The sequence below is a fragment of the Delphinapterus leucas genome, chromosome 1 (assembly GCF_059928025.1).
Source record: "Delphinapterus leucas isolate spDelLeu-1000000601 "Yukka" chromosome 1, BTC_Dleu_Yukka2, whole genome shotgun sequence".
NCBI classification, from domain to species: Eukaryota; Metazoa; Chordata; class Mammalia; order Artiodactyla; family Monodontidae; genus Delphinapterus; species Delphinapterus leucas.
Window position 1 is genome coordinate 142,771,210 of NC_143129.1, and position 26,933 is coordinate 142,798,142.

The 26,933-nt window shown below is 38.1% G+C and overlaps 2 protein-coding genes across 8 annotated transcripts in view; one reads left to right on the forward strand and one right to left on the reverse strand.

Annotated features, from left to right (window-relative positions):
- The window catches only part of FYB2 (FYN binding protein 2), a 106,172-nt gene extending 79,757 nt beyond the window's left edge, over nt 1-26,415 (forward strand). Inside the window, 9 exon segments of the mRNA XM_089911313.1 lie at nt 5,489-5,549; nt 6,631-6,729; nt 11,111-11,139; nt 12,901-12,961; nt 18,491-18,526; nt 18,528-18,566; nt 21,226-21,324; nt 23,018-23,099; nt 26,122-26,415. Of these exon segments, the coding sequence (XP_089767439.1) occupies nt 5,489-5,549; nt 6,631-6,729; nt 11,111-11,139; nt 12,901-12,961; nt 18,491-18,526; nt 18,528-18,566; nt 21,226-21,324; nt 23,018-23,099; nt 26,122-26,415 (800 nt within the window).
- PRKAA2 (protein kinase AMP-activated catalytic subunit alpha 2) overlaps nt 1-26,933 on the reverse strand; it is a 95,064-nt gene continuing 68,131 nt past the window's right edge. For 5 of the 7 annotated variants that reach the window (XM_022575780.3, XM_089922008.1, XM_089922004.1 and 2 more), the window contains one exon: nt 1-26,933. This exon is cut by the window's right edge and continues 11,915 nt beyond it. The gene's annotated coding sequence lies outside the window, so the exon portion shown is untranslated. The other 2 variants (XR_016395201.1, XM_022575779.2) reach the window with 2 other exon arrangements.

Consider the following 26,933-nt stretch of genomic DNA (forward strand, 5'->3'; position numbering starts at 1 on the left):
AGTATCATGTCATCTGCAAACAGTGACAGTTTTACTTCTTTTCCGATTTGGATTCATTTTATTTCTTTTTTGTCTCTGATTGCTGTGGCTAAAATTCCAAAACTATGTTGAATAATAGTGTTGAGAGTGGGCAACCTTGTCTTGTTCCTGATCTTAGAGGAAATGGTTTCAGGTTTTCACCATTGAGAATGATGTTTGCTGTGGGTTTGTCATATATGGCCTTTATTATGTTGAGGCAAGTTCCCTCTATGCCTACTTTCTGGAGGGTTTTTATCATAAATGGGTATTGAATTTTGTCAAAAGCTTTTTCTGCATCTATTGAGATGATCATATGGTTTTTCTCCTTCAATTTGTTAATATGGCTTATCACATTTATTTGCGTATTTGAAAAATCCTTTCATTCCTGGAATAAACTCCACTTGATCATGGTGTATGATCCTTTTAATGTGCTGTTGGATTCTGTTTGCTAGTATTTTGTTGAGGATTTTTGCATCTATATTCATCAGTGATATTGGCCTGTAGTTTTCTTTTTTTGTGGCATCTTTGTCTGATTTTGGTATTAGGCTGATGGTGGCCTTGTAGAACGAGTTTGGGAGTGTTCCTCCCTCTGCTATATTTTGGAAGAGTTTGAGAAGGATAGATGTTAGCTCTTCTTTCAGTGTTTGTTAGAATTCGCCTGTGAAGCCATCAGGTCCTGGGCTTTTGTTTGTTGGAAGATTTATTAATCACAGTTTCAATTTCAGTGCTTGTGATTGGTCTGTTTATATTTTCTATTGCTTACTGGTTCAGTCTCGGAAGGTTGTGCTTTTCTAAGAATTTGTCCATTTCTTCCAGGTTGTCCATTTTATTGGCATATAGTTTCCTGTAGTAATCTCTCATGATCCTTTGTATTTCTGTGGTGTCAGTTGTTACTTCTCCTTTTTCATTTCTAATTCTATTGATTTGAGTCTTCTCCCTTTTTTTCTTGATGAGTCTGCCTAATGGTTTATCAATTTTGTTTATCTTCTCAAGGAACCAGCTTTTAGTTTTACTGATCTTTACTATCGTTTCCTTCATTTCTTTTTCATTTATTTCTGATATGATCATTATGATTTCTTCTGCTAACTTGGGTTTTTTTTTTCTTCTTTCTCTAATTGCTTTGGGTGTAAAGTTAGGTTGTTTATGTGAGATGTTTCTTGTTTCTTGAGGTAGGATTTTATTGCTATAAACTTCCCTCTTAGAACTGCTTTTGCTGCATCTCATAGGTTTTGGGTCATCATGTTTTCATTGTCATTTGTCTCTAGGTATTTTTTGATTTCCTCTTTGATTTCTTCAGTGATCTCTTGGTTGTTTAGTACCATATTGTTTAGCCTCCATGTGTTTGTATTTTTTACAGATTTTTTTCTTGTAATTGATATCTAGTCTAATAGCATTGTGGTCAGAAAAGATATTTGATACAATTTCAATTTTCTTAAATTCACCAAAGCTTGATTTGTGTCCCACGATATGTTCTATCCTGGAGAATGCTTCATGAGCACTTGAGAAGAAAGTGTCATCTGCTGTTTTTGGATGGAATGTCCAATAAATATCAATTAAGTTCGTCTTGTTCAATGTATCATTTAAAGCTTGTGTTTCCTTATTTATTTTCATTTTGGATGATCTGTCCGTTGGTGAAAATGGGGTGTTAAAATCCCGTATTATGATTGTGTTACTGTCGATTTCCCCTTTTATGGCTGTTAGCATTTGCCTTATGTACTGAGGTGCTCGTATGTTGGGTGCATAAATATTTATAATTGTTGTATCCTCTTATTGGATTGATCCCTTGATCATCATGTAGTGTCCTTTTTTGTCTCTTGTAGTAGTCTATATTTTACTATTTTGTCTGATACGAGAATTGCTATTGCAGCTTTCTTTTGATTTCTGTTTGCATGGAATATCTTTTTCCATCCCCTCACTTTCAGTCTGTATGTGTCCCTAGGCCTGAAGTGGGTCTCTTGTAGATAGCATATATATGGGTCTTGTTTTTTATCCATTCAGCCAGTCTATGTATTTTGGTTGGAGCATTTAATCGATTTACATTTAAGGTAATTATCGATATGTATGGTCCTATTAACATTTTCTTAATTGTTTTGAGTTTGTTATTGTAAGTCTTTTCCTTCTCTTGTGTTTCCTGCCTAGAGAAGTTCCTTTAGCATTTGTTGTAGAGCTTGTTTGGTGGTGCTGAATTCTCTTAGCTTTTGCCTGTCTGTAAAGGTTTTAATTTCTCCACTGAATCTGAATGAGATCCTTGCTTGGTAGAGTAATCTTGGTTGTAGGTTTTTCCCTTTCATCACCTTAAATATGTCCTGCCACTCCCTTCTGGCTTGCAGAGTTTCTGCTGAAAGATCAGTTGTTAACCTTATGGGGATTCCCTTGTTTGTTAATTCTTGCTTCCCTTGCTGCTTTTAATATTTTTTCTTTGTATTTAATTTTTGATAATTTGATTAATATGTGTCTTGGCGTGTTTCTCCTTGGATTTATCCTGTGTAGAACTCTCTGTGCTTCCTGGGCTTGATTGACTATTTCCATTCTCATGTTAGGGAAATTTTCAACTAAAATCTCTTCAAATATTTTCTCAGCCCCTTTTTTTTTGCCTCTTCTTCCTCTGGGACCCCTATAATTTGAATGTTGGTGTGTTTAATGTTGTCCCAGAGGTCTCTGAGATTGTCCTCAATTCTTTTATTTCTTTTTTCTTTATTCTGCTCTGTGGTAGTTATTTCCACTATTTTATCTTCCACATCATTTATCCATTCTTCTGCCTCAGTTATTCTGCTATTGATTCCTTCTAGAGAATTTTTTATTTCATTTATTGTGTTGTTCATTATTGTTTGTTTGCTCTTTAGTTCTCTAGGTCCTTGTTAAACGTTTCTTGTATTTTCTCCATTCTATTTCCAACATTTTGGATCATCTTTACTATCATTACTCTGAATTCTTTTTCTGGTAGACTGCCTATTTCCTCTTCATTTGTTTGGCCAAGTGGGTTTTTACCTTGCTCCTTCATCTGCTGTGTGTTTCTCTGTCTTCTCATTTTGCTTAACTTACTGTGTTTGGTGTCTCCTTTTCACAGGCTGCAGGTTCATTTTTGGTGTCTATTCCTAGTGGGTAAGGTTGGTTCAGTGGGTTGTGTAAGCTTCCTGGGGGAGGGGAATGGTGCCTATGTTGTGCTGGATGAGGCTGGATCTTGTCTTTCTGGTGGGCAGGACCACGTCCCGTGGTGTGTTTTGGGGTGTCTGTGAATTTGTTTTGATTTTAGACAGACTCTGTGCTAATGGGTCGAGTTGTATTCCTGTCTTGCTTGTTGTTTGGCATAGGGTGTCTGTAGATTGCTGGTCGTTGAGTGGAGCTGGGTCTTAGCATTGAGATGGAGATCTCTGGGAGAGCTTTCACCATTTGATATTACATGGGGCTGGGAAGTCTCTGGTGGACCAATGTCCTGAACTTGGCTCTCCCACCTCAGAGGCTCAGGCCTGACACCCAGCTAGAGCACCAAGACCCTGTCAGCCACACGGCCTGGTATGTGGGAAGTTTCTTGCCTTTTGGGAAGTCTGAGGTCTTCTGTCAACATTCAGTAGGTGTTCTGTAGGAGTTGTTCCACATGTGGATGTAGTTTTGATGTATTTGTGGGGAGGAACGTGATCTACACGTTTTACTCCTCCACCAACTTGAAGGTGCCCCTTTTGTCCTCTTTTTGATGATAGCCATTCTGACTGATGTGAAGTGATATCTCATTGTGCTTTTGATTTGCACTTCCCTGATGATTAGTGTTGCTGAACATCTTTTCTTGTTCCTGTTTGCCATCTGCAGGTCTGTTTTGAAAAGATGTCTATTCAGGCCTTTGCCCATTTTTTAAATCAGGTTGCTTGTTTTTTTGATATTGAGTTGTATGAGCTTGTTATATGTTTTGGATATTAACCCCTTTTCAGACATATCATTTGCAAATATCTTCTCCCATTCAGTAGGTTGTCTTTTTGTTTTGTTAATTTTTTCCTTTGCTGTGCAAGAGCTTCTAAGTTTGATTAGGTCCCATTTGTTTATTTTTGCTTTTGCTTCCTTGCCTGAGGAGACAGATCCAAAAACAAATATTGCTAAAACTTATGTCAAAGCATGTTCTGCCTATGTTTTCTTCTAGGAGTTTTCCCAGCACCACTTATAGAAGAGACTGTCTTTTCTCCATGTATATTCTTGCCTCCTTTGTCATAGATTAACCATAAGTGTGTGTGTTTGTTTCTGGGCTTTTTTTCTGTTCCATTGATTTATGTCTGTTTTTGTGCCAGTACCATACTGTTTTGACTACTATAACTTTGTAGTATATTCCCAATACTTTTAAGATTGACGTTAACATGGTATAGAGGACTTGAATGCCCCTACCTACCCCTCCATCCTCTTTTCATACATACTCAGTCTTCATCTTTGAGATCCAGTCATGCTGACCTGTTAGCTTCTCTGACTTTCTAGGCTCCCACTGCAGGGTGTTTGCATATTGTACTCCCTCTTCCTGGCATGTCCTTTCCTCCCCTGTGCCCCTTTGTCTAAGTGACTCTTAATCTTTCTTCTGATCTCAGCCCAATCCTTATTCCCCAGGAAATATTCTCTTAGGTATACAGTCTTATAGTACCATGACCCTCTTTTTCATAGCACTTGCCACAGTTGTAATTCTATATTTATGTGGTTCTTTAATTAATAATTCTCTTCCCTCCTAGATGATTTCCTTCTCTATGCTCACCATTTTCCCTAGCCCCTATCATAATGCCAGGCACATGTTACATATTCAAAAAATATTTGTTGAATGAATGAAAAGTTAATGGAGGAGGGATAATCAAATGCTACTCTGGTTGTTTTTGTCCTTCTTAGAATATTAGAGTTTTAGATGGAGAAACAATCTTAGAGATCATTAAACATGGTACCCTCATTTTAAAAAAAGGAAACTGAGGCACAGAGAAGTTAAGTGACTGTCCTAAACTCATTGTGAATCAAGTTCTGAACTTGAAAATCCTCCATTGTCAGGGTAGATTCAAAGTATAACTGTGTATTTTAAGCTTATGTGTTGGACTAGGTGAAAGCCATGCTATGATGGGGGAAGATTTTTCAAGATGTGTCTGGTTGTCTCCATTATTTCCCCAGCATTCAGCACAATGTCTGCTGTTTAGTAGACTGATTGTTGTATGTAAAATATGCCAAGGGGGAGGGTTGAAGGCGGGAATCTGTTAATAAATTAACTTTCTTTGACTAAATCAGACAGACTTGAAAACAGGGTAGAAGCAAAAATTAATTTTTGTTTGTACATACTTTTATAGAGGTTACTTATTTTTACCACGTGCTTGTAAAAACATGTGCATATGTTTCAATAAAATCTACTTCACAAACAAAAGATTAGAGTGCCTAGCACGTGGTAGGTATCCAATAATTTTGTGTCAAACATGAATCTGAATTATTGCCATTATAATGAATAATTTTTTTTTAATTTCAAAAGAAAATAGTGAAGAAATGTATGAAGAGGTCTACAGAACAAAGAGCAACTACCCAAAGATAGAGTGAGTTTCTCTTTTTCTTGGCTTCATAGCTAAGGGTATTTCCTGTTAGTCTAGGAAAACCAAAGTTTAACAAATGACCTCCATCCCTACCCACCCCATCTTTAGGGAAGATAGGCATAGAGAATGGAGATAAGCTATTGTAATACAACATTGTGATCAATAGGGTACTTGTAATTGTGTACAATCATATCTAATCATTTTGATCACATTGCTTCCTCTTTTGAGAAAATGTCCATCTCCCAGAGTAGAGGACTTTGATACTGTGTTAGGGAATAAGTGAGAAAAGAGAAGTAAATATCAATAAAATGCTTCAATTCTGTAGTTGCTTTTCCAGGAAGAAATCAATGGTTATGATTTACCTGTATCTTTGAAAGTTAATGAGGCTATCTCTGGGATTGGGGCTTAATTTATTATCTAATAATTCAGTGTTATCAAGGACAGTATTTGTTCAAATGGGCATTACTAATCAAATTTAGTTATTAGGCACACATTGTGGAAAGGAAAACAGCAGTAGTCAAAAGCAAGAAGTTTGAGGGTTGAAGGGAAAAGAGGGCATTTGTGCTGGGTGGGATGATGTGAGTGTATCATTCCCTCTCCCTATGCTCCCCGCCCCCCAATCAAGAGCATATTTGGAAAAATTTTAATCATCAACCAGGCAGTCATTGTACCATCATTGTTATATTATCATTCCATAAATTAAAGATTAGTGATGTGAATTTCAGAAGCTAGGAATTTCTATAATGTATTTCTAGTATAGCTTGTAAACTATGGGTCCCTGAGTCATCGTCTCTAAAAGGAAGACTTTGCTCCATAAAGTCTTTAAAATATAAACCATTTGGAGTAGATGAAAGTTTGTATTGAAATATAGTAATTCCATCCATAGCTGATATGTGCTACTTCCTATCAGTATCTAAAGAAAGAAGAAGAGCATAGAAGCTGACAAGGCATTTTCCTGCTCCTCCTTGAGTGGGGTGTGTTGAAGAAATGAGACTGAAGTCTCTGATCCTTTTTACTACAGCAGGTTTCCATCCCCAGTACTCTCTCAAACATCGTGTTATTTATATCCTCTGATTCCTCTTAGTTTAGATGGAAAAGAAGCACTTAAAAGACTGCGGAGGTTCTTCAAGAAAGAAAAGGATAGATTTAAAATGAAGAAAACCAAGTCGAAAGAAAATATAAGGTAAAAGGTCCCTTTTTATTTCTCTTTCCCAGAGAGTATTAGCAGTGCTGGCCTGGTTAGTTACACAGCTGATGGTCTCTATCCTGTTCTTCTAGTGAAGCGGTACCAGAAACTAAAACCAAAGGCCCTGGTTATCACCTACCACCTCCTTGCCAATATTTGAGTGAACTACACCCACAGATGCTAATGAGAAAGTGACAATGTCCCTTTTGAAAAAATGGATGAGAAAAGGCTGTGAACAAGGGTAGAGGGAAAGTCTTAATCAAACAAAGTCCAGGAAAGAAACTTTCCTCATCATCCTTGGCATAGATTCCTGTTGTTGTTACTGAGCATTATGTTATTAATTACATCCTATTATGCTGTCTCAGCCCTACAAGTTCCAGTGGTTTTATTTGTCTACACTTCCAAATTCTAATTTGCCTCTCTTGAGAGAGGCAGTGTGTGGAAAGGGAAGATGAATTTCTCAAAGTCTTAGACCTGGAAGGGACCCTGCAAGATCACCCTAGCTAATTACCAGTGGGAATTGGGAAGGTTAGAAATTCATGAGTAGGAGAAACAAACAAGAGGCCTAGGTTCTGGATTCTAGTTTCAGCTTCTCTGTTTATTCAGTGTGCAACCATGGGCAAATCACTTCCATTTTGCATTCATAGGGATCAAGTTTCTTCTTGCGTATAATAGGAGGGAGGAGGGAGACTGGGTGGTCTCTGGAGGCACTTCTCTCATATATGTGTGTGTGTGTGTGTGTGTGTGTGTGTATATATGAGAGACACACACACTCAAAAAAACATAGACATAGATCTGTATTTTATGAGGGCAGAGGATGGTAAAATAATTTGACCCAGGTTATTACATATATTGACACGGAATTATGTTATTCTACCTTGAAGTTCTTTTCAATTATAAAACCTCAGAGTAACATGACTTTAAGTCTAATTTTCTGTTGGATGTAGATCTACCAAGAGATTTATATAGAATATGGGGTTTACAAATTGTAGTCCTGGAAGAAGAGGGAGTCTAGCTCCAGTGGCCAATGAGACCTAAAGGCAGACCCCGACCATAGCAGGTTAGATGTTTCTGACAAAAATTATTAGTGTGATACCTGCAGTCCCTTAAAAATTTGATCCAGGTGAGAATGCTGATGCGTGTTTTTTTAAAAATAATATTTATTTATTTATTTTGGCTGCACAGGGTTTTAGTTGCAGCACGCAGGATCTTAGTTGCGGTAGGCATGAGGGATCTAGTTCCCCCGACCAGGGGTTGAACCCGGGCCCACTGCATTGGGAGCGTGGAGTCTTACCCACTGGACCACCAGGGAAGTCCCAATGCTGACGTTTTTAAAATTCAAATGTTATTTCCTTTTTCTTAGAGCTATTCTTAGAACTGTAAGTGACTGCTTATGACTTTTAGAACAAATAGCCAATCCCTTTTCATTGCAAGTCAATACTTTTATGGCAGCCCCTTCCTACTTGTCCAGCTCCATCTCTCGCTCAGATTTACTCTCATCACCAGCCCATTAACACATTCCCTCTTTGTATATGAGGGCCCTGGCGTTTCATGCCTCCTTGCTTTTGACCACGACATTCCGTTGGTCTGGAATGTACCTGCCCTCCTCCAACTTCCTTTGATTATCAAAGTTCTAGCCTTCCCTTAAAGTTTGGTCAAATATTATCCTTTCTGGGACACATTCCATGAACCTTTCTACCCAAACCTGTATTACCGGTTTCTCTTCTATGTTTCTGTAACATCCCGTGCACATCTTGTAACATCTATTAATACTATTGAGAAACCCTTTTTCTTAGAGTCAGAGAATCAGGGTAAGAAGAGAAATCCATATACCTAATCCAACCCACTACACAAGCTTCTCTGCAGATTTCCTAAGAAGCCAAATCTCTATGCCTGCACACCTCTATAAAGAGAAATTCACTATGTGCAGGGGGAAATCTGCCATTTGTAGGAAGGTCTAAAAAGCCTTTTTTTTCCCCTTAAATTTTGCCAAAATCTGCCTCTCTGCCTTAATTTTTCAATTAATAGCATGAAGACATACCAAGGTAACAACAGAACTTTGTTTCTTTGTTTACCTTTTGTTGAGCCTTTTGATTGAGGGCTCCTCTCTGGAACATCAACTCTTAGTTTGTTGCGTTTTCTTCAGAAGGAGGTTGCAACCATGAAAATGTGACCTTTAAAAAGAGTTGGGGGCTTCCTTGGTGGCGCAGTGGTTGAGAGTCCGCCTGCCGATGCAGGGGACATGGGTTCGTGCCCCGGTCCGGGAAGATCCCACATGCCGTGGGGCGGCTGGGCCCGTGAGCCATGGCTGCTGAGCCTGCGCGTCCGGAGCCTGTGCTCCGCAACGGGAGAGGCCACAACAGTGAGAGGCCCGCGTACCACACACACACAAAAAAACAATTGGGGCTCTCAATCTTCTCTCTCTCACACACACACACATACACACACGCACAAACACACGCACACACTGCCTGTTAGGATTGTCATTATTAAATGGCTTGATTTAGGCATAAATAAACCAAGAATTAAATGCCACGGGTCTTAGCTATGCTATGAGTTTTACACGGGAATTAAATGTTAAGCCTCTTCTCACTCCCTCTGTTCCAAATGTTCTGACTTCTTCTTTCAACAGGCCAAGCACTCCTCAGCCTGAGGGTCTCTTTGCTGTTTCCTCCCCTAGGAATGCTCTTACCCCAGATATCTAGCTGGCCTATTCTCTCACTATCTTCAGGCCTCTGCTTCAAAATCACCTTATCAGTGAAGCCTTCCCTGAACGTCCTCTGAAAAATGGCAAACCAGCTCTCACCTCCAGTCCCCCTCCCCCCTTACCCTGCTCTATTTTTCTTAATTGCACTTATCTCCATAAATTTCCTTACATGACAGATCATAAATTTCCTTGTTTGTTTTCTGTCTGTCTCACTCTACTAGACTCCATGAGGGCAGGGATTTTGACTGTTTTGTCCACTGCAGTATCTCCAACATAAAGTACAGTGCCTGGAAGGAAAAAAAAAAAAAAAAAAAACAGTGCCTGGGATATAATAGGCACTCAATAAATATCTGTTGAATGAATAAATGACCTAAAGGAAGGAAATATCATTATAGATTTTTTTTTTTGTGGCCTTGGTTTCTGTGTTTAAATAGGAGCTACCAGCACCCTGACCTAATTAAAATGGAGGAAGGGAATGGGTGTTAAGAAAGGCTCCCTTAAGCAAGGGACCGCTTGCTTAAGCCAAGGCCCCAAGGATATGTGCTCACTAGATGTTGAGGGCAGGAAGTGCACTAAGGCTTCACATGTGTTCTCTCTAATCCTCACAATAACCCATGAGTTAGAAACTTGTTCCTCCGTTTTACAGATGAAAAACTAAGGCTTTGAAAAGTTAAGTGACTTGCCCAGGGTAAGTGGCTAAGTGGCGGAAGTGAGAGTCGTATCAGCTCTGACTCTAGTGACCATGTATTTCTCCTACTGCGCCCTGCACATCACAGTCCTGGTCTCACAGACACCAACGGAAGGGATCACTGAGTATCAGCCCTGTCCCAGGCACATTCACTTAGGAAAGCTCATCCCGTACAAAGGGAACTCTACAAGATAGGTGCTGGTATTCATTTTGGAAATGGAGAACTAAAGCTTCCATAAAGGTCAGTGCTGTTCCTTTGGTCAGCCCTTTATTATGTTCTAATCACAGAGTGTTATATTAACTTACTTTTGGTGCCCCTCACTAAACCGTGAGCTACTTCAGGACAGAAACTGTGTCTAATCATTTTGTATACCCAGCACATGGGCCTGGCCCGTGATGAGTGTCCCCAGCATACCTGTAGGACTGAAATTAAATTAATTGCTTAACATACATGGATTTTTTTCCTACCACATCATGCTTCCTTTCATGTAATCTTAACTGTGAGATTTGAGGAAAACCAGATGATCTACCTAGTCAATGTCCTCTCCTACTTAGCACATTTACCATCTTCCATTTCCACCTAGCCTGGAATTCTCCCCTCAAGTCACCTCTTTGGTTAAACATAAACATAGTCAGGGTCCAGCATCTCCAGATGGTTCTCTCTCACCATACTTAACCCCACATTGAATTGGCATCGTGGAAGGTAGAAGGCAGAAACAGAATCCTGTGGCAGGGCTAAGGGACAGCCTGAGATTGTCTCGTTAGGAAAGGGGGTGTGGGTGGTCACTGGGGATAAATAAGCTCATTTACAAGAGAGGGGAGGTGATCAGAACAAAGCTGCAGGAAAGGTTTGCTTCGTATCTTTCCCCCAAAGCATCTGTATTAAGAAACCTAGTCATCAATATGTTATTTGAGATGTATCAGCTAATATTTCTGAACATGGCTTTTTCCCTTAACCCTTTGTGTCTTTTGTCAATTAACAGTGCATTTTCCATTTCGCTGCCTGAATTAGGTAAGTGACATTCGCTTATTTGCTGGAACAAAATTATTCAGAACTGACATATTCACAGTCTGAGAAAGAGAAGTAGTAATCCTTCCTGCATTCCATGTTTAATGAAAAATTGATACATCAAAATCAAAGACATTTTACACAATAGTAGTACTTACATTGGGGAAGATGAGTAACATTTCTCAAGTGCCTCCTATACGCCAGGCCTCTTAAAATCTGAGAAATAGATGCATTATCCCTTTTTAGGAAGGCTCTAGGACTCACATCCATACTTTAGTGACCTAGGATTTGTACTCAAGTCTCTGAATACGAAGCTCGTGCATTTTACATTATACCACATAACCTTCTGAAGGATTTAACAGCCAGCTCACCGGAATTAAGACATAGTAATTTGAACATGACCACTTTGCAGTACACATACTAACTGAATCAAGGATGGGTCATTGGAATACTTTTTGCTTTGCTATAAAAACAACAGTGCACAAATTAATACAGTGCCTGACATCTAGTGTGCTCGCTCTCAATCACGTTCAGTAAGTTGAATCTATCGATGAGAGAGGGCCATGTGTTTTGTTGTTTGTCAGGTTTAGTTTATAGGCTCTAGCGATGGTGGCTACTTTGATTTTACTCTGACTTGACAATTCAAATGTATATTATATTCCACAAATATAAGTTTGCTGCACTAAATAACAAATAGTTACATAAACCTGGTATAATAACAGCTCTCCCAGGCTTCCCTGGTGGCGCAGTGCTTAAGAATCTGCCTGCCAATGCAGGGGATATGGGTTCAAGCCCTGGTCCGGGAAGTTCCCACGTGCTGCGGAGCAACTAAGCCCGTGAGCCACAACTACTGAGCTTGCGTGCCACAACTAACTGAAGCCCGTGCGCCTAGAGCCCATGCTCTGCAACGAGAAGGCACCGCAATGAGAAATCTGCACACTGCAATGAAGAGTAGCCCCCCCCCGCCGCAACTAGAGAAAGCCTGTGTGCAACAATGAAGTCCCAACGCAGCCAAAAATAAAAATAAATAAATAAAATAAAAAAATAACAGCTTTCCCAAAATATCCTTGGTCTATGTAAAAAAAAAAAAAAGTCAGAATAGGCACACATTGTACCCCATCCAAATATATGAATAACTGAATTATGAATTGTGAATAATTATGCCAAAAGGTTTCTAACTAGTTCAAGTGGTGAGTCACTTGAATATTATGGAATTCTATGTAGAGCACCAAGGAATGTGAATAGCCTAAACTGAAAACGTCTAATTATGATTATGTACTAAGTCAGATTCAATTTTATGCAAGCTTATTATAAAGAAGCAGTTGTCAGTGTTTTGAAATAAAAATCAGGGAAGAAAAATCAACATTAATGTTCTATTGTTTTTTTTCCCCTAGGAATTAAGCCCTCTCACTGCTCTAGCATTATAACATCTTTGTCCAGTTCCAGAATGATGGGAACCTAGTCTAAACATGATCCTTTCAGCAACTCATATTTTCTGGAAATCCACATGAAATCAAATTGATATAAATATTTATGCATGTGTTTGAGATACTAGGACATCTCACTATTTTTTATTCCTCAGTTGAACTTTTTCCCAAATGGATACTTGTTTTGTTCTTTGATCCTTTCTATATCCTATGATCAGATTTTGATTAAAAAGGCATGGGGATGCACCTAGATAATTAAGTGTGTATAATTTGGAAAGCTGGGGATTGTATAAACCATACCTAATAATAGACTATTTTGATCCTATCTTGACCCTAGAACTTAGGTCTCAGGAAGTTATTATCTATGATGATGTGGACATAAAAGAAAAAAAGTCAAAGTAAGTCAATTTACCGCATTGGTCATCCCTACTGATATTTAACCCATTTCCTGATGCTTTGTTAAATACGGTCAGAGGGCCACCCCTTCAGATCCTTGGTTACTGGGTGAAAAGTCAAGTTGTGATATATTGCCCCCACTAGGAAAGGAAAATAATGAGTAATGTAGATGACCTAACAGTGGTAGGTGATTCAAAACTCACTGGAGCTTTGTTTCTTTTTTTTTTTTTGCGGTATGTGGGCCTCTCACTGTTGCGCCCTCTCCCGTTGCAGAGCACAGGCTCCGGACGCGCAGGCTCAACGGCCATGGCTCACGGGCCCAGCCGCTCCGGGGCATGTGGGATCTTCCCGGACCGGGGCACGAACCTGCGTCCCCTGCATAGGCAGGCGGACTCTCAACCACTGCGCCACCAGGGAAGCCCCTGGAGCTTTGTTTCTTACCTTTGAATCTATAGACTTGAAACTCATTTCAACATAACAAATACTTATTTAAATGCCTCCTGTGGAGGATGGCAAGCACTACCTGACAGAAGCTCTGTTCTCAAGGTCTAAATAACTAAAATCTATCAAAAAAGAGAAACCATCCTGAAACTCAATACCCTTATCTCTAGCTACTTATTATCTGTCCTTTCCCTCTCAACTAAATGGTTGAAAATAAAGGTCTCCTCTGCTCATCTTGGACCCATCTTTCCAAGCTCACTGCAACTGGGGTTCTGTTCCACCCTGACAGTGGACTTGTTTTTGGTAAGGTCACTAATTTCTTTGTTAAATCCAGTGGATACATGTAAGTCCTTATTATACTTGGCTTCTCTGTAATGTCTTAAATTGTTGATCATGCCATCCTTCAAAGGAAAAAAATACTAACTTTCCCCCAGGTTTCTATGTTATTATTTCTTATTCCTCATCTTTGGCTGTTGCCCCTCCTGTTTGATTGGTTCGTTTTGGTTTTGTGTGCATGTATGTGTTCTAATTCATTTCTTTAAAAATGATGTGTTTCTCAGATTTCCTGTATCAGTTCTCTTCCCTTCTTCCTTTATATGTTCTTGAATGGTCTCATCTACATCTAGGGCTTTAATTACAATCACTATAGTAAAGATATCAAAATTTACAATTTTGAGGTCAGATTTCTCTCTTCCACTTTAATAAGCCTGCTAGATAACTCTGTTTGAAACTCAGAATTCCATAATAACTCATAATCTCAACTGTCCCCATCCAAATATGATCCCTTTCTTCTAATCTCTATGTTGGTGATTGTTTCAATAAACACAGTTGCTCAAACCAAAACCCTAAGCATTCATTGTCCTTGACTCATCCTCCTCTGGTGCCCTGCACCCTCTTCTGTTTAAATAACTCTCAAAATGTTCCTGCTTCCCCATCCCCACTGCACAGCCACATGAAGGCACTCATTACTTCTCAGCTGGATTATTGCAATGACTTCCTGAATGGCCACCTCACCTCCACTTCAGTTTATTTTCCAAACTTTCTAAAGTACAGATAGGATCATGTCACAAAACCACCATTCACCAGCTTAAAAATGGTTAGTGGTTGTCCATTGCTCTCAAAATGAAATCCAAACTGCTTAAGAAGGCATAAAATTCATTATTGATCCAGCTTCTGGCAAACTCTGAGCCTCAGCTGTACTTCCCACTCACTCACCATTCCTATGTTCCATCCATACTGTACATTTGGGTGTTCCTTGAACTCTTCAAGCTTTCCAGCATTTATAAACCTTCACATTTGTTCCAACTTCTTCAATTCATTCAACAAATATTTACTGAGCATGTACTATATGCCAGACACTATGCTAAGTGTTGGTATAAAGCAGTGAGTGAAATAGGTGTAATTCCTATTCCTTTCTGATTGGAGAGGCAGATAAATAGATTAATTTTAAAAATCTATAGGGCTTCCCTGGTGGTGCAGTGGTTGAGAGTCCGCCTGCCGATGCAGGGGACACGGGTTCGTGACCCGGTCCGGGAAGATCCCACATGCCGTGGGGCGGCTGGGCCCGTGAGCCATGGCCGCTGAGCCTGCGCGTCCGGAGCCTGTGCTCCGCAATGGAAGAGACCGCAACAGTGAGAGGCCCGCGTACCGAAAAAAAAAAAAAATCTATAATTAAACATAGGGATTTGATTGCTTTGGATATTTTGAAAGAGAGTGGACATATGGTGTGTGTGTTGGAAGGAGATTGATAGTCATTTTAAAGTAGATATCTGGGGAAGGCCTTTCCAAGGAGGTGAGAATTTAAGAACAAAAGAATTGTTCTGTCTGTAACACACTTTGCCATGCTTTTTGCTTGGTTGACTATTTTATCCTTCATTATTTAAAACTGAATTCATATTTTGCTTTCCCCAGGAAGTCCTCTCTGAGTTTATCTATTTGGGTTAGGTCCCCCTTTTTATCAGAACATTCTTTTCATAGTTGTATTGTCTTATTTCTTGCCTGTCTCCTCCTCTAGATGGGAACTCCCTGAGGTAGGGGCTGTGGCTTTCTGATCTCTATCATGCGGCCTCATACCAAAACATAGTTTGTTAAATCAGATAACAAAGAAGGACCTGCCTCCAAAAAATGTGCAAAATAATTTGGAAGCTCAGAATAGGTAGACATTTCCATTATTTAGGGGATCAGAAAAGTCTCTGTGCCAAGTTAAAGAAGCAAGGATAGGAAACATTTTGACAGTTGGAGATTGGGGTTGAGAGAGAGAGAGAGAGAGAGAAGTGGGGAAGGTTTGCTGGAGGGAGAGGGGTGGACAGCTGTGTAAATGGAAAACAAGTGTGTTTGGGAAGTTTCATTGGACCATAAGGCATGTGATCAAGAAAGTGGGTGTTACGAGCAGGAAATGCAATTTGGCAGGAGATGGAGAGGAGAGCCCTGGAATATAAAATTAGAGTTAAGAATGAATTCTTTCTTAAAAATAAATTATATATTTGTAAAAATGAAAATAAGAAACATGTAAGTTTAAAGCAAGATAAAACAAATTTCCCTCAACCCATAACTCAACTTCAGAACTAGAACATATCCAGTGCTTTGATTTCTCTACCTTGTGCACATCCCTTGGTCTATCTCATTGCCTCCCCCAAGGTAAACACTCTCCTACATTTCCTGTCTTTCACTTCCTGTTCAAAACCAAAATACTGTTATCAAGCACAGGTGATAAAAATATATTGTTTTATTAGGGATTTTAACATTGTAAAAACGGTATGTTGTATATAGAATTCTGCAACTTCTTTTTTACTCAAAATCCATCCTTTTTTAAGCCACTATTAATTTATTCATTTTTACTGTTCTACAATATTCTATTTTATGTACATACCACAATTTATCCATTTTCTTGTGAGTACTGGGGTAGTTCCATATTTTTTGCACTTTTGAACAATACTGCTACAAATATTCTTATATGTATCCTTAGAAGGGAAAATAATGCAAATTTTACAGGGAATGCAAATTCATAAGAAAATGCCAACTTGTTTTCCAAAGGAAAGTAGGCAGAAGATATGAACAGGTCTTCTATAGAAAGACATGAGGGGTGAATAAACATATTAAAAGAGGTTCAACATTGTTAGTAATGAAGGTAATGCAAATCAATACCACAATGAGATAGTATCTTATACCCAATAAATTGGCAAAAATTAAGAATTCTTTCTGTGTTGGTGAGAACGTGGATCAGTATTCCCTTTAAATACTGCTGAGAAGAGTGTAAATTGGTACAACCACTTTGGAAAACAAGTTGGCATTTTCTTATGAATTTGCATTCCCTGTAAAATTTGCATTTATTGTATTTTCCCTTCTAAGTATACACGTGATTTATGATTGTTGCTTTCTATATCTTTAAAGAAATCTTTATCCCAAGATCATATGATATTCTCCCATATTTTCTTCTAAAACTGTTTAACTTTTTGCCTTTTACACATAAGCCTTAGATCTACCTGGAACTGATTTTGGCATTTTTAGTGAAGTAGAGATCCAGTTAAATTTTCCTCCATGTGGGTAAATGTTCTAGCATGATTAATTGCATAGCCCCTATTTTCCCCATTTCTACAATGCCATCTTTGTCATACTAAGTTTCCAAAAATGTGAAGATCTGTTTCCATGCTCTGTGTTCTGTCATTTTTTTTTAAACATCTTTATTGGAATATAATTGCTTTACAATGTTGTGTTCGTTTCTGCTGTATAACAAAATGAATCAGCTATACGTATACATATATCCCCATATCCCCTCCCTCTTGCATCTCCCTCCCACCCGCCCTATCCCACCCCTCTAGGTGGTCACAAAGCACTGAGCTGATTTCCCTGTGCTACGCAGCTGCTTCCCGCTAGCTATCTATTTTACATTTGGTAGTGTGTACATGTCCGTGCCACTCTCTCACTTCATCCCAGCTCACCCTTCCCCCTCCCCGTGTGTCATTTCTATCTTAATTGAATTGTGATCTGGAAGAGTAGTTGATATAGTATTGGTACACTGAGGAAGTAGCTGATATCAGTACTCTGACATATTCTGTGACATGATTCATGCCTAGTATATGGTCAAGTTTTATAAATGTTCCATGTGTACTTTAGAAAAATATGACTTCTCTAATTGTTTGATACAAGGATCAACTTATGTCCTCTAAATCAAATATTTGGCTTGGCCAAAAAGTTCGTTGAGGTTTTTCTACTGTTATGGAAAAACCCAAACGACTTTTTTGGCCAACACAATATGTGTTAATTCTCTTAATAAAATCGTTTATAGATTTATGGATTTTTAGATGCTTGATCCATTAATATATGAAAGAAGTGGGTTGAAATCTCACAGAAAGATGGTAGATTTGTCAGTTTCTTCCAAAAGTCTATCATTTTTTTCTTTATATATATTTTTTCTTTTTTCTGTATTTTATATATATATTTTTTTCTTTATATCTTTATATATATTCTAAGGCTCTTTTATTAGTTGCATACAAAATTTTAAATATCTTCTGGTGAATTAAATGTTTCTTTTTAGGTTGTAGCCATCTCCATTCCCCCTAATATCAACACTATTAATAACAAAAATAATACTTATGTAGGTCTTACTGTGAGTCAGTCACTGTTTTTAGATTTAACATGTATTAACTCATTCAATCTTCACAACAATTGTGAAGTAGATACTACTATTATACAAATTTTGTAGAAGAGAGGTTGAGACACAGAGGTGAAGTTATTTGCCCAAGCTCATAGCGCCAGTAAGTGGTAGAACCAGGATTCAAACCCCAGCAACTAGACTCCCAAACCATTCTCTTTACTACAACACCAAGCTAATTTCCTAGTGATGCTTTGTCTTAAAGTCTAATTTGCCCAGTCTTATACCTACCTGACCTTTCTTTTAGTATTTCCCTAGTATACGTTTTTCATCCTTTTTCTGATTTCCATATTCTTGTTCAATATGTCTTATATAAATAGCATAGAGCTGAACTGGCTTTTAAAAATATCTAACATGACGATACGTCTTAACTCCTACCTTGCCCTAATGTAAAGTTTAATCTTCTGAAATATTGTGGTGCTGATAGCATTTTCCTCAGGACAGACTTGTCTTCTGTGCTTGCATACTGCTTACTGCTCTGTCTGGTTTCAGTTTATTTGCTGGGGGCTATTAAGGTATAACGTACAGGACTTAATCTAAGTGTAAAGTGTGGCAATTTGTTAAAACAAACAAACAAAAAACCTTTATCCAGGATCTAGCAGTTTTGTACTGGGAGGACCCTATCAGAAAATTCTTTTGCCCTACTGCCAAATAAGGAAGTCCAGAACTGTGGGCAAGAGGACAATGTAATCAGAGCCACACTTCAGGAAGAGTAACTAGACCTAGACCCTCTGCAGAGTGCTTTGGAGGGAAGGTCGGAAGTAGAACATTTGTTAGAATATTGTTAAAGGTGCTCAGATGAAAGATGATCACAGTGTGTTTTGGGATGGTGAAAAAAGTGAAGAAGATATTTTAAGATTAAATGATATTTACCAAGTCACTTAACCCTATCAAAATCTGACCAATTTCTTTTTCATGTGATAGAGTAAATCTTCTGTAGTTTGACCTCAGAGAAATCAATTATTAAAGACATTTGTAGCAGATGGAACACTGATGGAAAATAGCAGAACTGGGGATAGGAAGGGAGATGGAAGATGATATCTGAGTTCTTGTCAGCTTGGCTAGTTTGCATGTCATGTGCTGGTACGTATTAGGTTGAAGAGATGCCTAAACAACTCTGGATTCAATTGTTGCTAGACAATCCGGACCTCTGATTTTCATTTCCTTTTGTTCATTAGAATTTCCCCTACAGAGTCAGCAAGGGAAGGAAGAAGAGGGGAATCTTGAAAAAGACACTAGAACAGCTTCTACAACCTGGTCCCAGTGGGCCCTATGGCATGTCACGTTACTTCTCTGAATCTTAGTTTCTTAACCTGTGATATGGCAAAAAAAAAACCAATCCTCATCCTGCCAAATTAATTAAGCTCTCTAACTAGATCCCTATAAAAGCTAAAATAAGTTGACAAAGAATTGACTGTAATGGTCACATGGTTAGCATGGGTAAAAATTAGTATGACTTTTCTGAAAATAATACGTTGTTTTATAATCATTAAAGAAAATAAACTGTTAAGCAGGCATTTGCTTTGCCTGTTCCCTGCCCTCACAGCTATAGCTCCTGCCTAAGAAGTCCATGTACAAGTTCTCATTAAATACTTGCTCTGTGCCTAGCACTGTCCTGAGCTTGTGGTAGGTATATCTGGAATGTGTGTGTCTGGATCCCATCTTTTGGGAACCTAAAGTGAAGAGATAAAATGAGTGAACATCAGACAATTAGAAAAGAAGTAACTGCTGAGCTCCTTGTTATAGACTCCAAAGGCAACAGACATTGAGATAAGAGAGTGATCGGAGATCCCTAGACGAGTCCTGGAAGTCTTCTTAAAAGCTTTCCCTAAGCTGCATCTTTCTTTTTTATTGAAGTACAGTTGATTTACAATATTGTGTTAGTTTCAGGTGTACAACACACTGATCCAGTTATTTTTTCTGATTATATTCCATTATGTTATTATAATATTGGATATAATTTCTTGTGCTATACAGTAAATCCTTGCTGCTTATCTATTTTATGTAGTTTGTATCTGTTAAACCCATATTCCTAGGCCTTATCTTTAATGCTGGTCAGATGCTGAGTCCCTGATATTCTGTTGGACCTTGTGACCATAATCTGAAGGGAATTGTGACACAATGTCACTGAAAAAATTTTTAAATCCTCTGACATAATATTCTTGTGGTTATAATTTACCCAGTGAAAAGCTGTGTTCTGATGTGCAGACACCATAGACATACAGATGGTTGACAGAGGAGGGGCCGGTTTTGCTCACATCAATGATGAGCATATTGGTTACTTTGTCATAGCAGCAAAGTAAAGTTTTAAAGCAGCAGGCGTGATGAAAGACCATAGACTTTGGAGTCAAACACACTTGGATTCAAAGCCACTGGGTTCAAAGCCACTATTTCTGTGACCATAATAAGTTACCTAGATCATCTCTTTCTCCCTTTGTAAAACTTTATGAAAGACTACTTTAAAGGACTGTTGTAATACTTCCTGTAAAAAAACACATTAGTTAACATATGTAAAATGCCTAGCATAAGACTTGACACATAGGGGCTCAAACCATATTAGTTCCTTCTATAATACCCTCTCTCCTCTCTGCATCCTTTTCTGCTAATGCTAAGTACTAGTTGGATTAGTCTTGTCCCACAGTGTAAGTCCATTTTATCATTCATGTTTTAGAGGTGAAGAAACTGAGGCTCAGAAAGGAGAGGAAGTGTGATTATAATAAGCAGGTTGATTTCTTGCTTCTGGCTTCAAATTTTTTTTAAATTTAAGTTTTATATTGGAGTATAGTTGATTTACAATGTTGTATTAGTTTCAGGTGTACAGCAAAGTGATTCAGTTATACATATACATACATCCATTCTTTTTCAGATTCTGGCTTCAAATTTGGATTGCCACAGATCAGGCGTTGGCAAGCTATGGCCTGGGGGCCAAATATGGCCGGCCACTTGTTATTGTAAATACAGTGGCAATAGCAGAGTTGAGTAGTTACCATAGAGATGGCATGGCTCGCAAAGCCTAAAATATTTACGCTCTGGCCTTGCCATAGATTATCAAAATATACTTCTAGATGACTTTTTAATTTTTTGGTAAAACACAGTTGCCCAGAAAGTACTGATTGTTCCGTAAGGGTTTTAGTTCAATCTTAATTTACTTGCTCAAAATATTTTTCTTCTCAGTGATGAAGATAAACTAAAGACTTGGAAGCCCAAGTTTTTGATATCAAAGGAAAAAAAAGGGAAAAATGGTGCTAAAGAATCAGAAAGGTAAGCACAAAAGTACACTTAAATTACAGCTTATCTGCTGCGATTTATACCTCTTACTAGCTGTGTGGCCTTGGGCAGGTCATTAAATTTGACTTTCAGGTTCCTCATCTACAGAATGTGAATATTAACACCTACATTATAGTACAACTGAGAGGATTAAAAGAGAAAAAGAATATGAAAATGTAAAGTGTCACACATATTTATCTTTATCATTCCTGCTTTTGGTGGACAGGGAGCAAGAGAAGAATTCTAGCCACTCCTTATCAAATGATGAAAAATTTCCAGTCTTCCTTTGGGCAGTAGGAACTTCTCCCCGTAAGACAGAACTTGAATAATATACCAATTAGGACTTAAATGATGCTTTGAGAAGAGAAACTAGGTATCATATAGTAAGACTGATCACCCTAAAATACAATATAATTCTAGTTATCACTACATTAGTGTTAAATAAAAAAGAACGTTTTATTGATTCAAGATCTCACCTTTATTCATGTGATTCAAATTCCCAGTCGGCTTGGTGGGGTGGTGATGTTTTTTACTCTCTCTGATGGTCACTTAGTGCTCTAGTCTTCTCAGTTGCTGGGATATGGGGCAGGAGCTGAGGCACTTGGTTTAACAAGTGTCTTGGGGAAATCCTTGTCTAAACGGTCATTGAGCTGGGAACACTGCATGGTCTGTCTGCTCTGGGAAATCTGTCTAGAAAAGTCCTACACGGGCACCCCAAAAGAAATCAGACATCAGTCTATACCAAATTTAAACTCAGAGGATGGCATAGGATGGCCCTTCCCTTAAGTTTGTTTTAAGTTTAGACTGGATGTAATTTATTTTTCCCAAGTTGGAAAGATGTATTCCTTAGACAAGAAGAGCATCTTTCTACCTTAAACTTCACACTTCTACTTTTGTGTAGCATAACAAAACAGAATTCCAAGAGATGAAATAACAGTGAAATTGTTTACCTTCCCCACCCCAAAAAAAGCTTTCTAGTATTTTAATGTCTATACCTAAGTCTTTTTAGGAAACAATCTTCTCGTGCTTTTTTATTTCTTACAACAAACTGATATAATGGTTTACTTTCTTTCTCAACTGAGTAAATTTGAAAATGCAATATTGAGTCTATTATTATTCCTGTAAATTGATGTATCAATTTTCTATGTGTTCTTTGTTCCTTTTTAAATGGTTTCTACCATAACTTACTCTACCAATAAGAATTACTTTCTATATTAGTGCAACCCTTTTATTATCCCTTTATTAATCAAAGATGATGACCGGTTTTCAGAGAAGTCTGGGGAAGGGTATCCCTGGTATAAAGGCATAGAAATGACAGCCCACCCTCCAAGATGTTCCATGTAGACTTTGAATGTATATGGAAAAGGGCAGCTGGAAAGGTAGGTTGGGGCCAGATTATAAAATGCCCTGTGTACTACACTAAGGAATTTGACTTTATCTTATAGGCAGTAGAGACAGATTGAAAGGTTTTAAGCAAGAGAGTGACATGATCAATTAAATTTTAGAAAGATGACTCTGGAGGAAGGTATGCAGATAGATTTGAGGAAGGAGAGGCAACAGGAAGATGGTATAAAATTAAACACATAAAATTATATCTGAATTTATCCTGAAACAGAATGAGTTTATGGCTTTGGAAGCTTAGAGGTTTATTATAATACACTTCACTCTACCTGCATATTTCTGCCTGCTTATCTCCCAGGAATTTCTTCAAAACCAAGAAGCAAAACTTAGAAAAGAACAGAATGGAAAGAGAAGAAAAACGTTTTAGAGAAAGATTCGAGGTACGTTCTCCTCTGAAAGTAAAAATTAACAATAGGAGGAATTTCTCTTTTTAAAGATTCTATAAGTGTGTTGCACGTCTGCCTCACTGGGATTGACATGATCTTTGATTAAACATCTGATATGTTAATTTTTTCCTGATACATTTCTGTATTATCATGCCTTTGTACATGCTATTTCCTCTGCCTGGAAAAACTGCTAAGTCATTCTTTAAGGCTCTGTTCAAATGTCACCCACACTTCCCTAACTCAACCAGGCAAAGTTACTCCCTCAGCACATTTCATACATCTATTACACAGTATCCGTTATAACACTGATCAGGGATATTACTGTGTATGTGTGTGTGTCTGTGTGTGTGTGTGTGTGTGTGTGTATTCTGAACTAAAGTCTTGAGTCCCTTCTGAAGAACAGATTTTTGTCTTGTTCAAGTTTTCCCTCCAGCTCCCAACATAAAAATGGTCACACTAAATGATTAAAAACTTCTTTCATTTAGAGTCCATAGAGCATTTTTCTATAATTGCAAGGTTCAAACACTCCTCCCTTTTGATTTCATATACTGTCACAGTGAGAATTTATTAATTTTAAGAAACATACATTGAACACCTTCCCTGTACCAGACATTGGATTGAGAGAAAGTATGCATCCTGCTCATGGAATCTGTCCAAATTACTACTTTGCCTAAAATCTTTCAAAAGTTCCCCATTGCCAAGTAGATAAAGATTAGGTTTTCTTAACATGAGATATAAAGCCGTTCATGTCATGACCTTTGCTTGTCTTTCTGGTTTTATTTTCTGCCATTCTTCACCTTGCACTTTGCGCCTTGGCCACAAATTGTTCATAGTTCTGTTTCTTGAATGAACGTACACCTTTATCCTTGCCCTGCTATTTCCTTCCTCTAGGCATTTATCTGGTCTGTTCCAACTGTCTGGTGTACCCTTGCTACTTTTCTCCATCTGACTAGCTCCTGTTCGTTTATGATGACCTAGTCGAGGCATCTCCTCTAGGAACCCACACTTCCTGATTAAAGAAACTACATACCTATATACCTTAGCAAACCTCTAGCTTATCACAAAACATTAGCATTATTGCAATTACGTGTTCATCAATTAAACTATGAGCTCCTGGAGGACAAGGGTATATTATCTATCCTTATATCCATACACAGAACAGAACAGGAGTACCTAATGCTGTGTAAATATCCAAAAACGTTTTTGGACTGAACTAACATAGGAGCATACACAAACCCCTCATAATCATTAATAAATTCTGCTTGGACCAAAACTGATTAGGGTAACTATATCTAGGAATTGTGATATGAAATTATTTACTGCAAACTGTGATGTTATTTGATCAGCTGAAAAACAAGTGTGTAACAATTACTTGTTGAAAGGACCCTACGTTCCATCTAGTGCCCCCCACTGTAGCTGGGACACTCTGTGACACTCTCATATGGGACAGAAATCCCCATTCTCATAGGTACGTGAGTCTCTTCTTCCTAATCACCTGTGCTGAGTTTCCTTGATATATCTTTAGAAAAACTATACAGTTTCAATAATTTTTATTCAGCTCAAATCACAAAATATTGGGTGCCCCATTTGTACCAGGCATTGGGGTTTTCCATTTTCAACTTATGAGACAATATGTTAATCAGAATCATAATAGGGGTATATACAAAGTGCAGTTAAAACAGTGAATTATACATGAAAGTCTTCACAAACAGTACCTAAGAAAGAAGAGTATTTCAGGCAGAGGAAACAGTAGGAGCAATGGCATGGACATATGTAAGGTACACAGCACATTCAGGCTTATCACATAGTTTGATGTGGCTTCAATAAAGGGGACAGAAACGGGGGGACGGGGAATGATGGTAGGCAAAGGACTCCGAATGTCAAACTAAGAAATGTGGATCTTACCCTGAATGAAGAGTTTCTAGGACTTTATAAAAAAAGAAGGTGACCACCTGATCAGATTTACATTTTAAGAAATCACTGTGCATTCACAGTGAACAATGGCCTGGAAAGGGTAAGATCACTCTGTTAGGCAAAAGAAAAATCTTGTGGATTAGATCCCATTTGGTATAGGTTAATCATAATTTATCATCCAAATTCAGGACACTTCTGAGAGTGGAAGGAGGCACACTTAATCACAGTAAGTATTTATAAATAGAGACATTAACTATAAGTAGAGACTACCCCAAGCAAAGGAAGATGTTTGGCCACCCTAATGTGGTGAAGCGGACATCTGTAAGTATAAGCTACATATTCTGGAACTATTATTTTCCAGTCAATGGAGTTCAGTACATTAGAAGGTGGTGTACCTGTTGATGTATGGGTTGGCTAGTTTACCACACAGAAAAAAACTCCCCTGAGGTCAGAAATCAAATTCCTCAGTTTTTTCCACAAATGCTCGTCTTTAACCACCAAGGGAGAGTGGGAATTGCCCCACACATCTTTAAAATGTATGTGCTACAGCTGTACGTATATAAGAATATATGAGCCCACCAGAGAGGAAGGGTAGAAAGAACAGCTAGAAATGCTGTGTGTAAGAAAGAATTATAAACTCTAAAGCACTACACAAAGAAAGAGGTTTTTCTCTTTCCCTCTTTTTTTTTTTTCTTTTTTAACTTGTCCTTTCCCAGGTTTGGTGGTGACTTTATTACTGCAACAGTGAACGTACCATTCATGGTACTTAATTTATACCAATGTTAACACCTGCTCACCCACCAGAATTCATTCTAGTACAATTAGATAATGGGTGTGAAAACACTTTGAAAATATGATCGTAACAAACAAATGTAAGAAAGATTGTGATAATAATAAATGTACCATTATTTCCTTAAATAACTTTTCTTTCCCTGAATATCTTGCTATTATTTTCTGTCCCTTAGTCATTAGTTAACTAATTAATATCTAGCATCTTGAGTTTATTTTGAGGTTAGTATAGTATGTCTTCCGTTAATTTTGTTACAATGAAAAAGAATGAAAACTATGCAAGCACATTCCGATTAGGAATTTCTCCTTTCAGTATGACAAAGAAATTACTGTCATGAATACAGCAGTGGCATGTTCCAATAATTCAAGAAATGGAATATTCGACTTGCCAATAACCCCTGGAGAAGAACTGGAAGTCATTGATATCACTGAAGAAAATCTAGTGATATGTCGCAATTCTAAAGGCAAATGTAAGTTACTGGCTTATAAGATTTCAATCACTGTTTTTTTAAAAAAATCTCAAAGCATTATAACTTTCAGATTAGTAATAGTGATTTTTATTTCTATAGATGGATATGTGCTAATTGAACATCTAGATTTCAAGTAAGTGGTTTGATTTTATACTTTAAATAATAAATTCTAAATACATAATACATTATTATGTCTATAAGTCTCAAGGAAAGACTATTTCATATATTTAAATTCAGGAAAAGTTTTCCAATATGCAATGCCCTATTCTATAAGGATTACTTGGAAGAGACTATTTTTGTGTCTGCCGCTCCTGAGGTTATCAAACTTCTCTACGGAGCATATTTATAAACATTTTAAAGGAGCATAAAAAAATTAAACTGGGGGCTTCCCTGGTGGCGCAGTGGTTGAGAGTCTGCCTGCCGATGAAGGGGATGCGGGTTCATACCCCGGTCTGGGAGGATCCCACATGCCGCGGAGCGGCTGGGCCCGTGAGCCATGGCCGCTGGGCCTGCGCATCCGGAGCCTGTGCTTCGCGGCGGGAGAGGCCACAACAGTGAGAGGCCCGCGTACTGGAAAAAAAAAAATTAAACTGGATAAAAAATTCCCCTGAAATCTCCTACTCACTCTTCCATTGACCTGTATTTCAAAATGTTT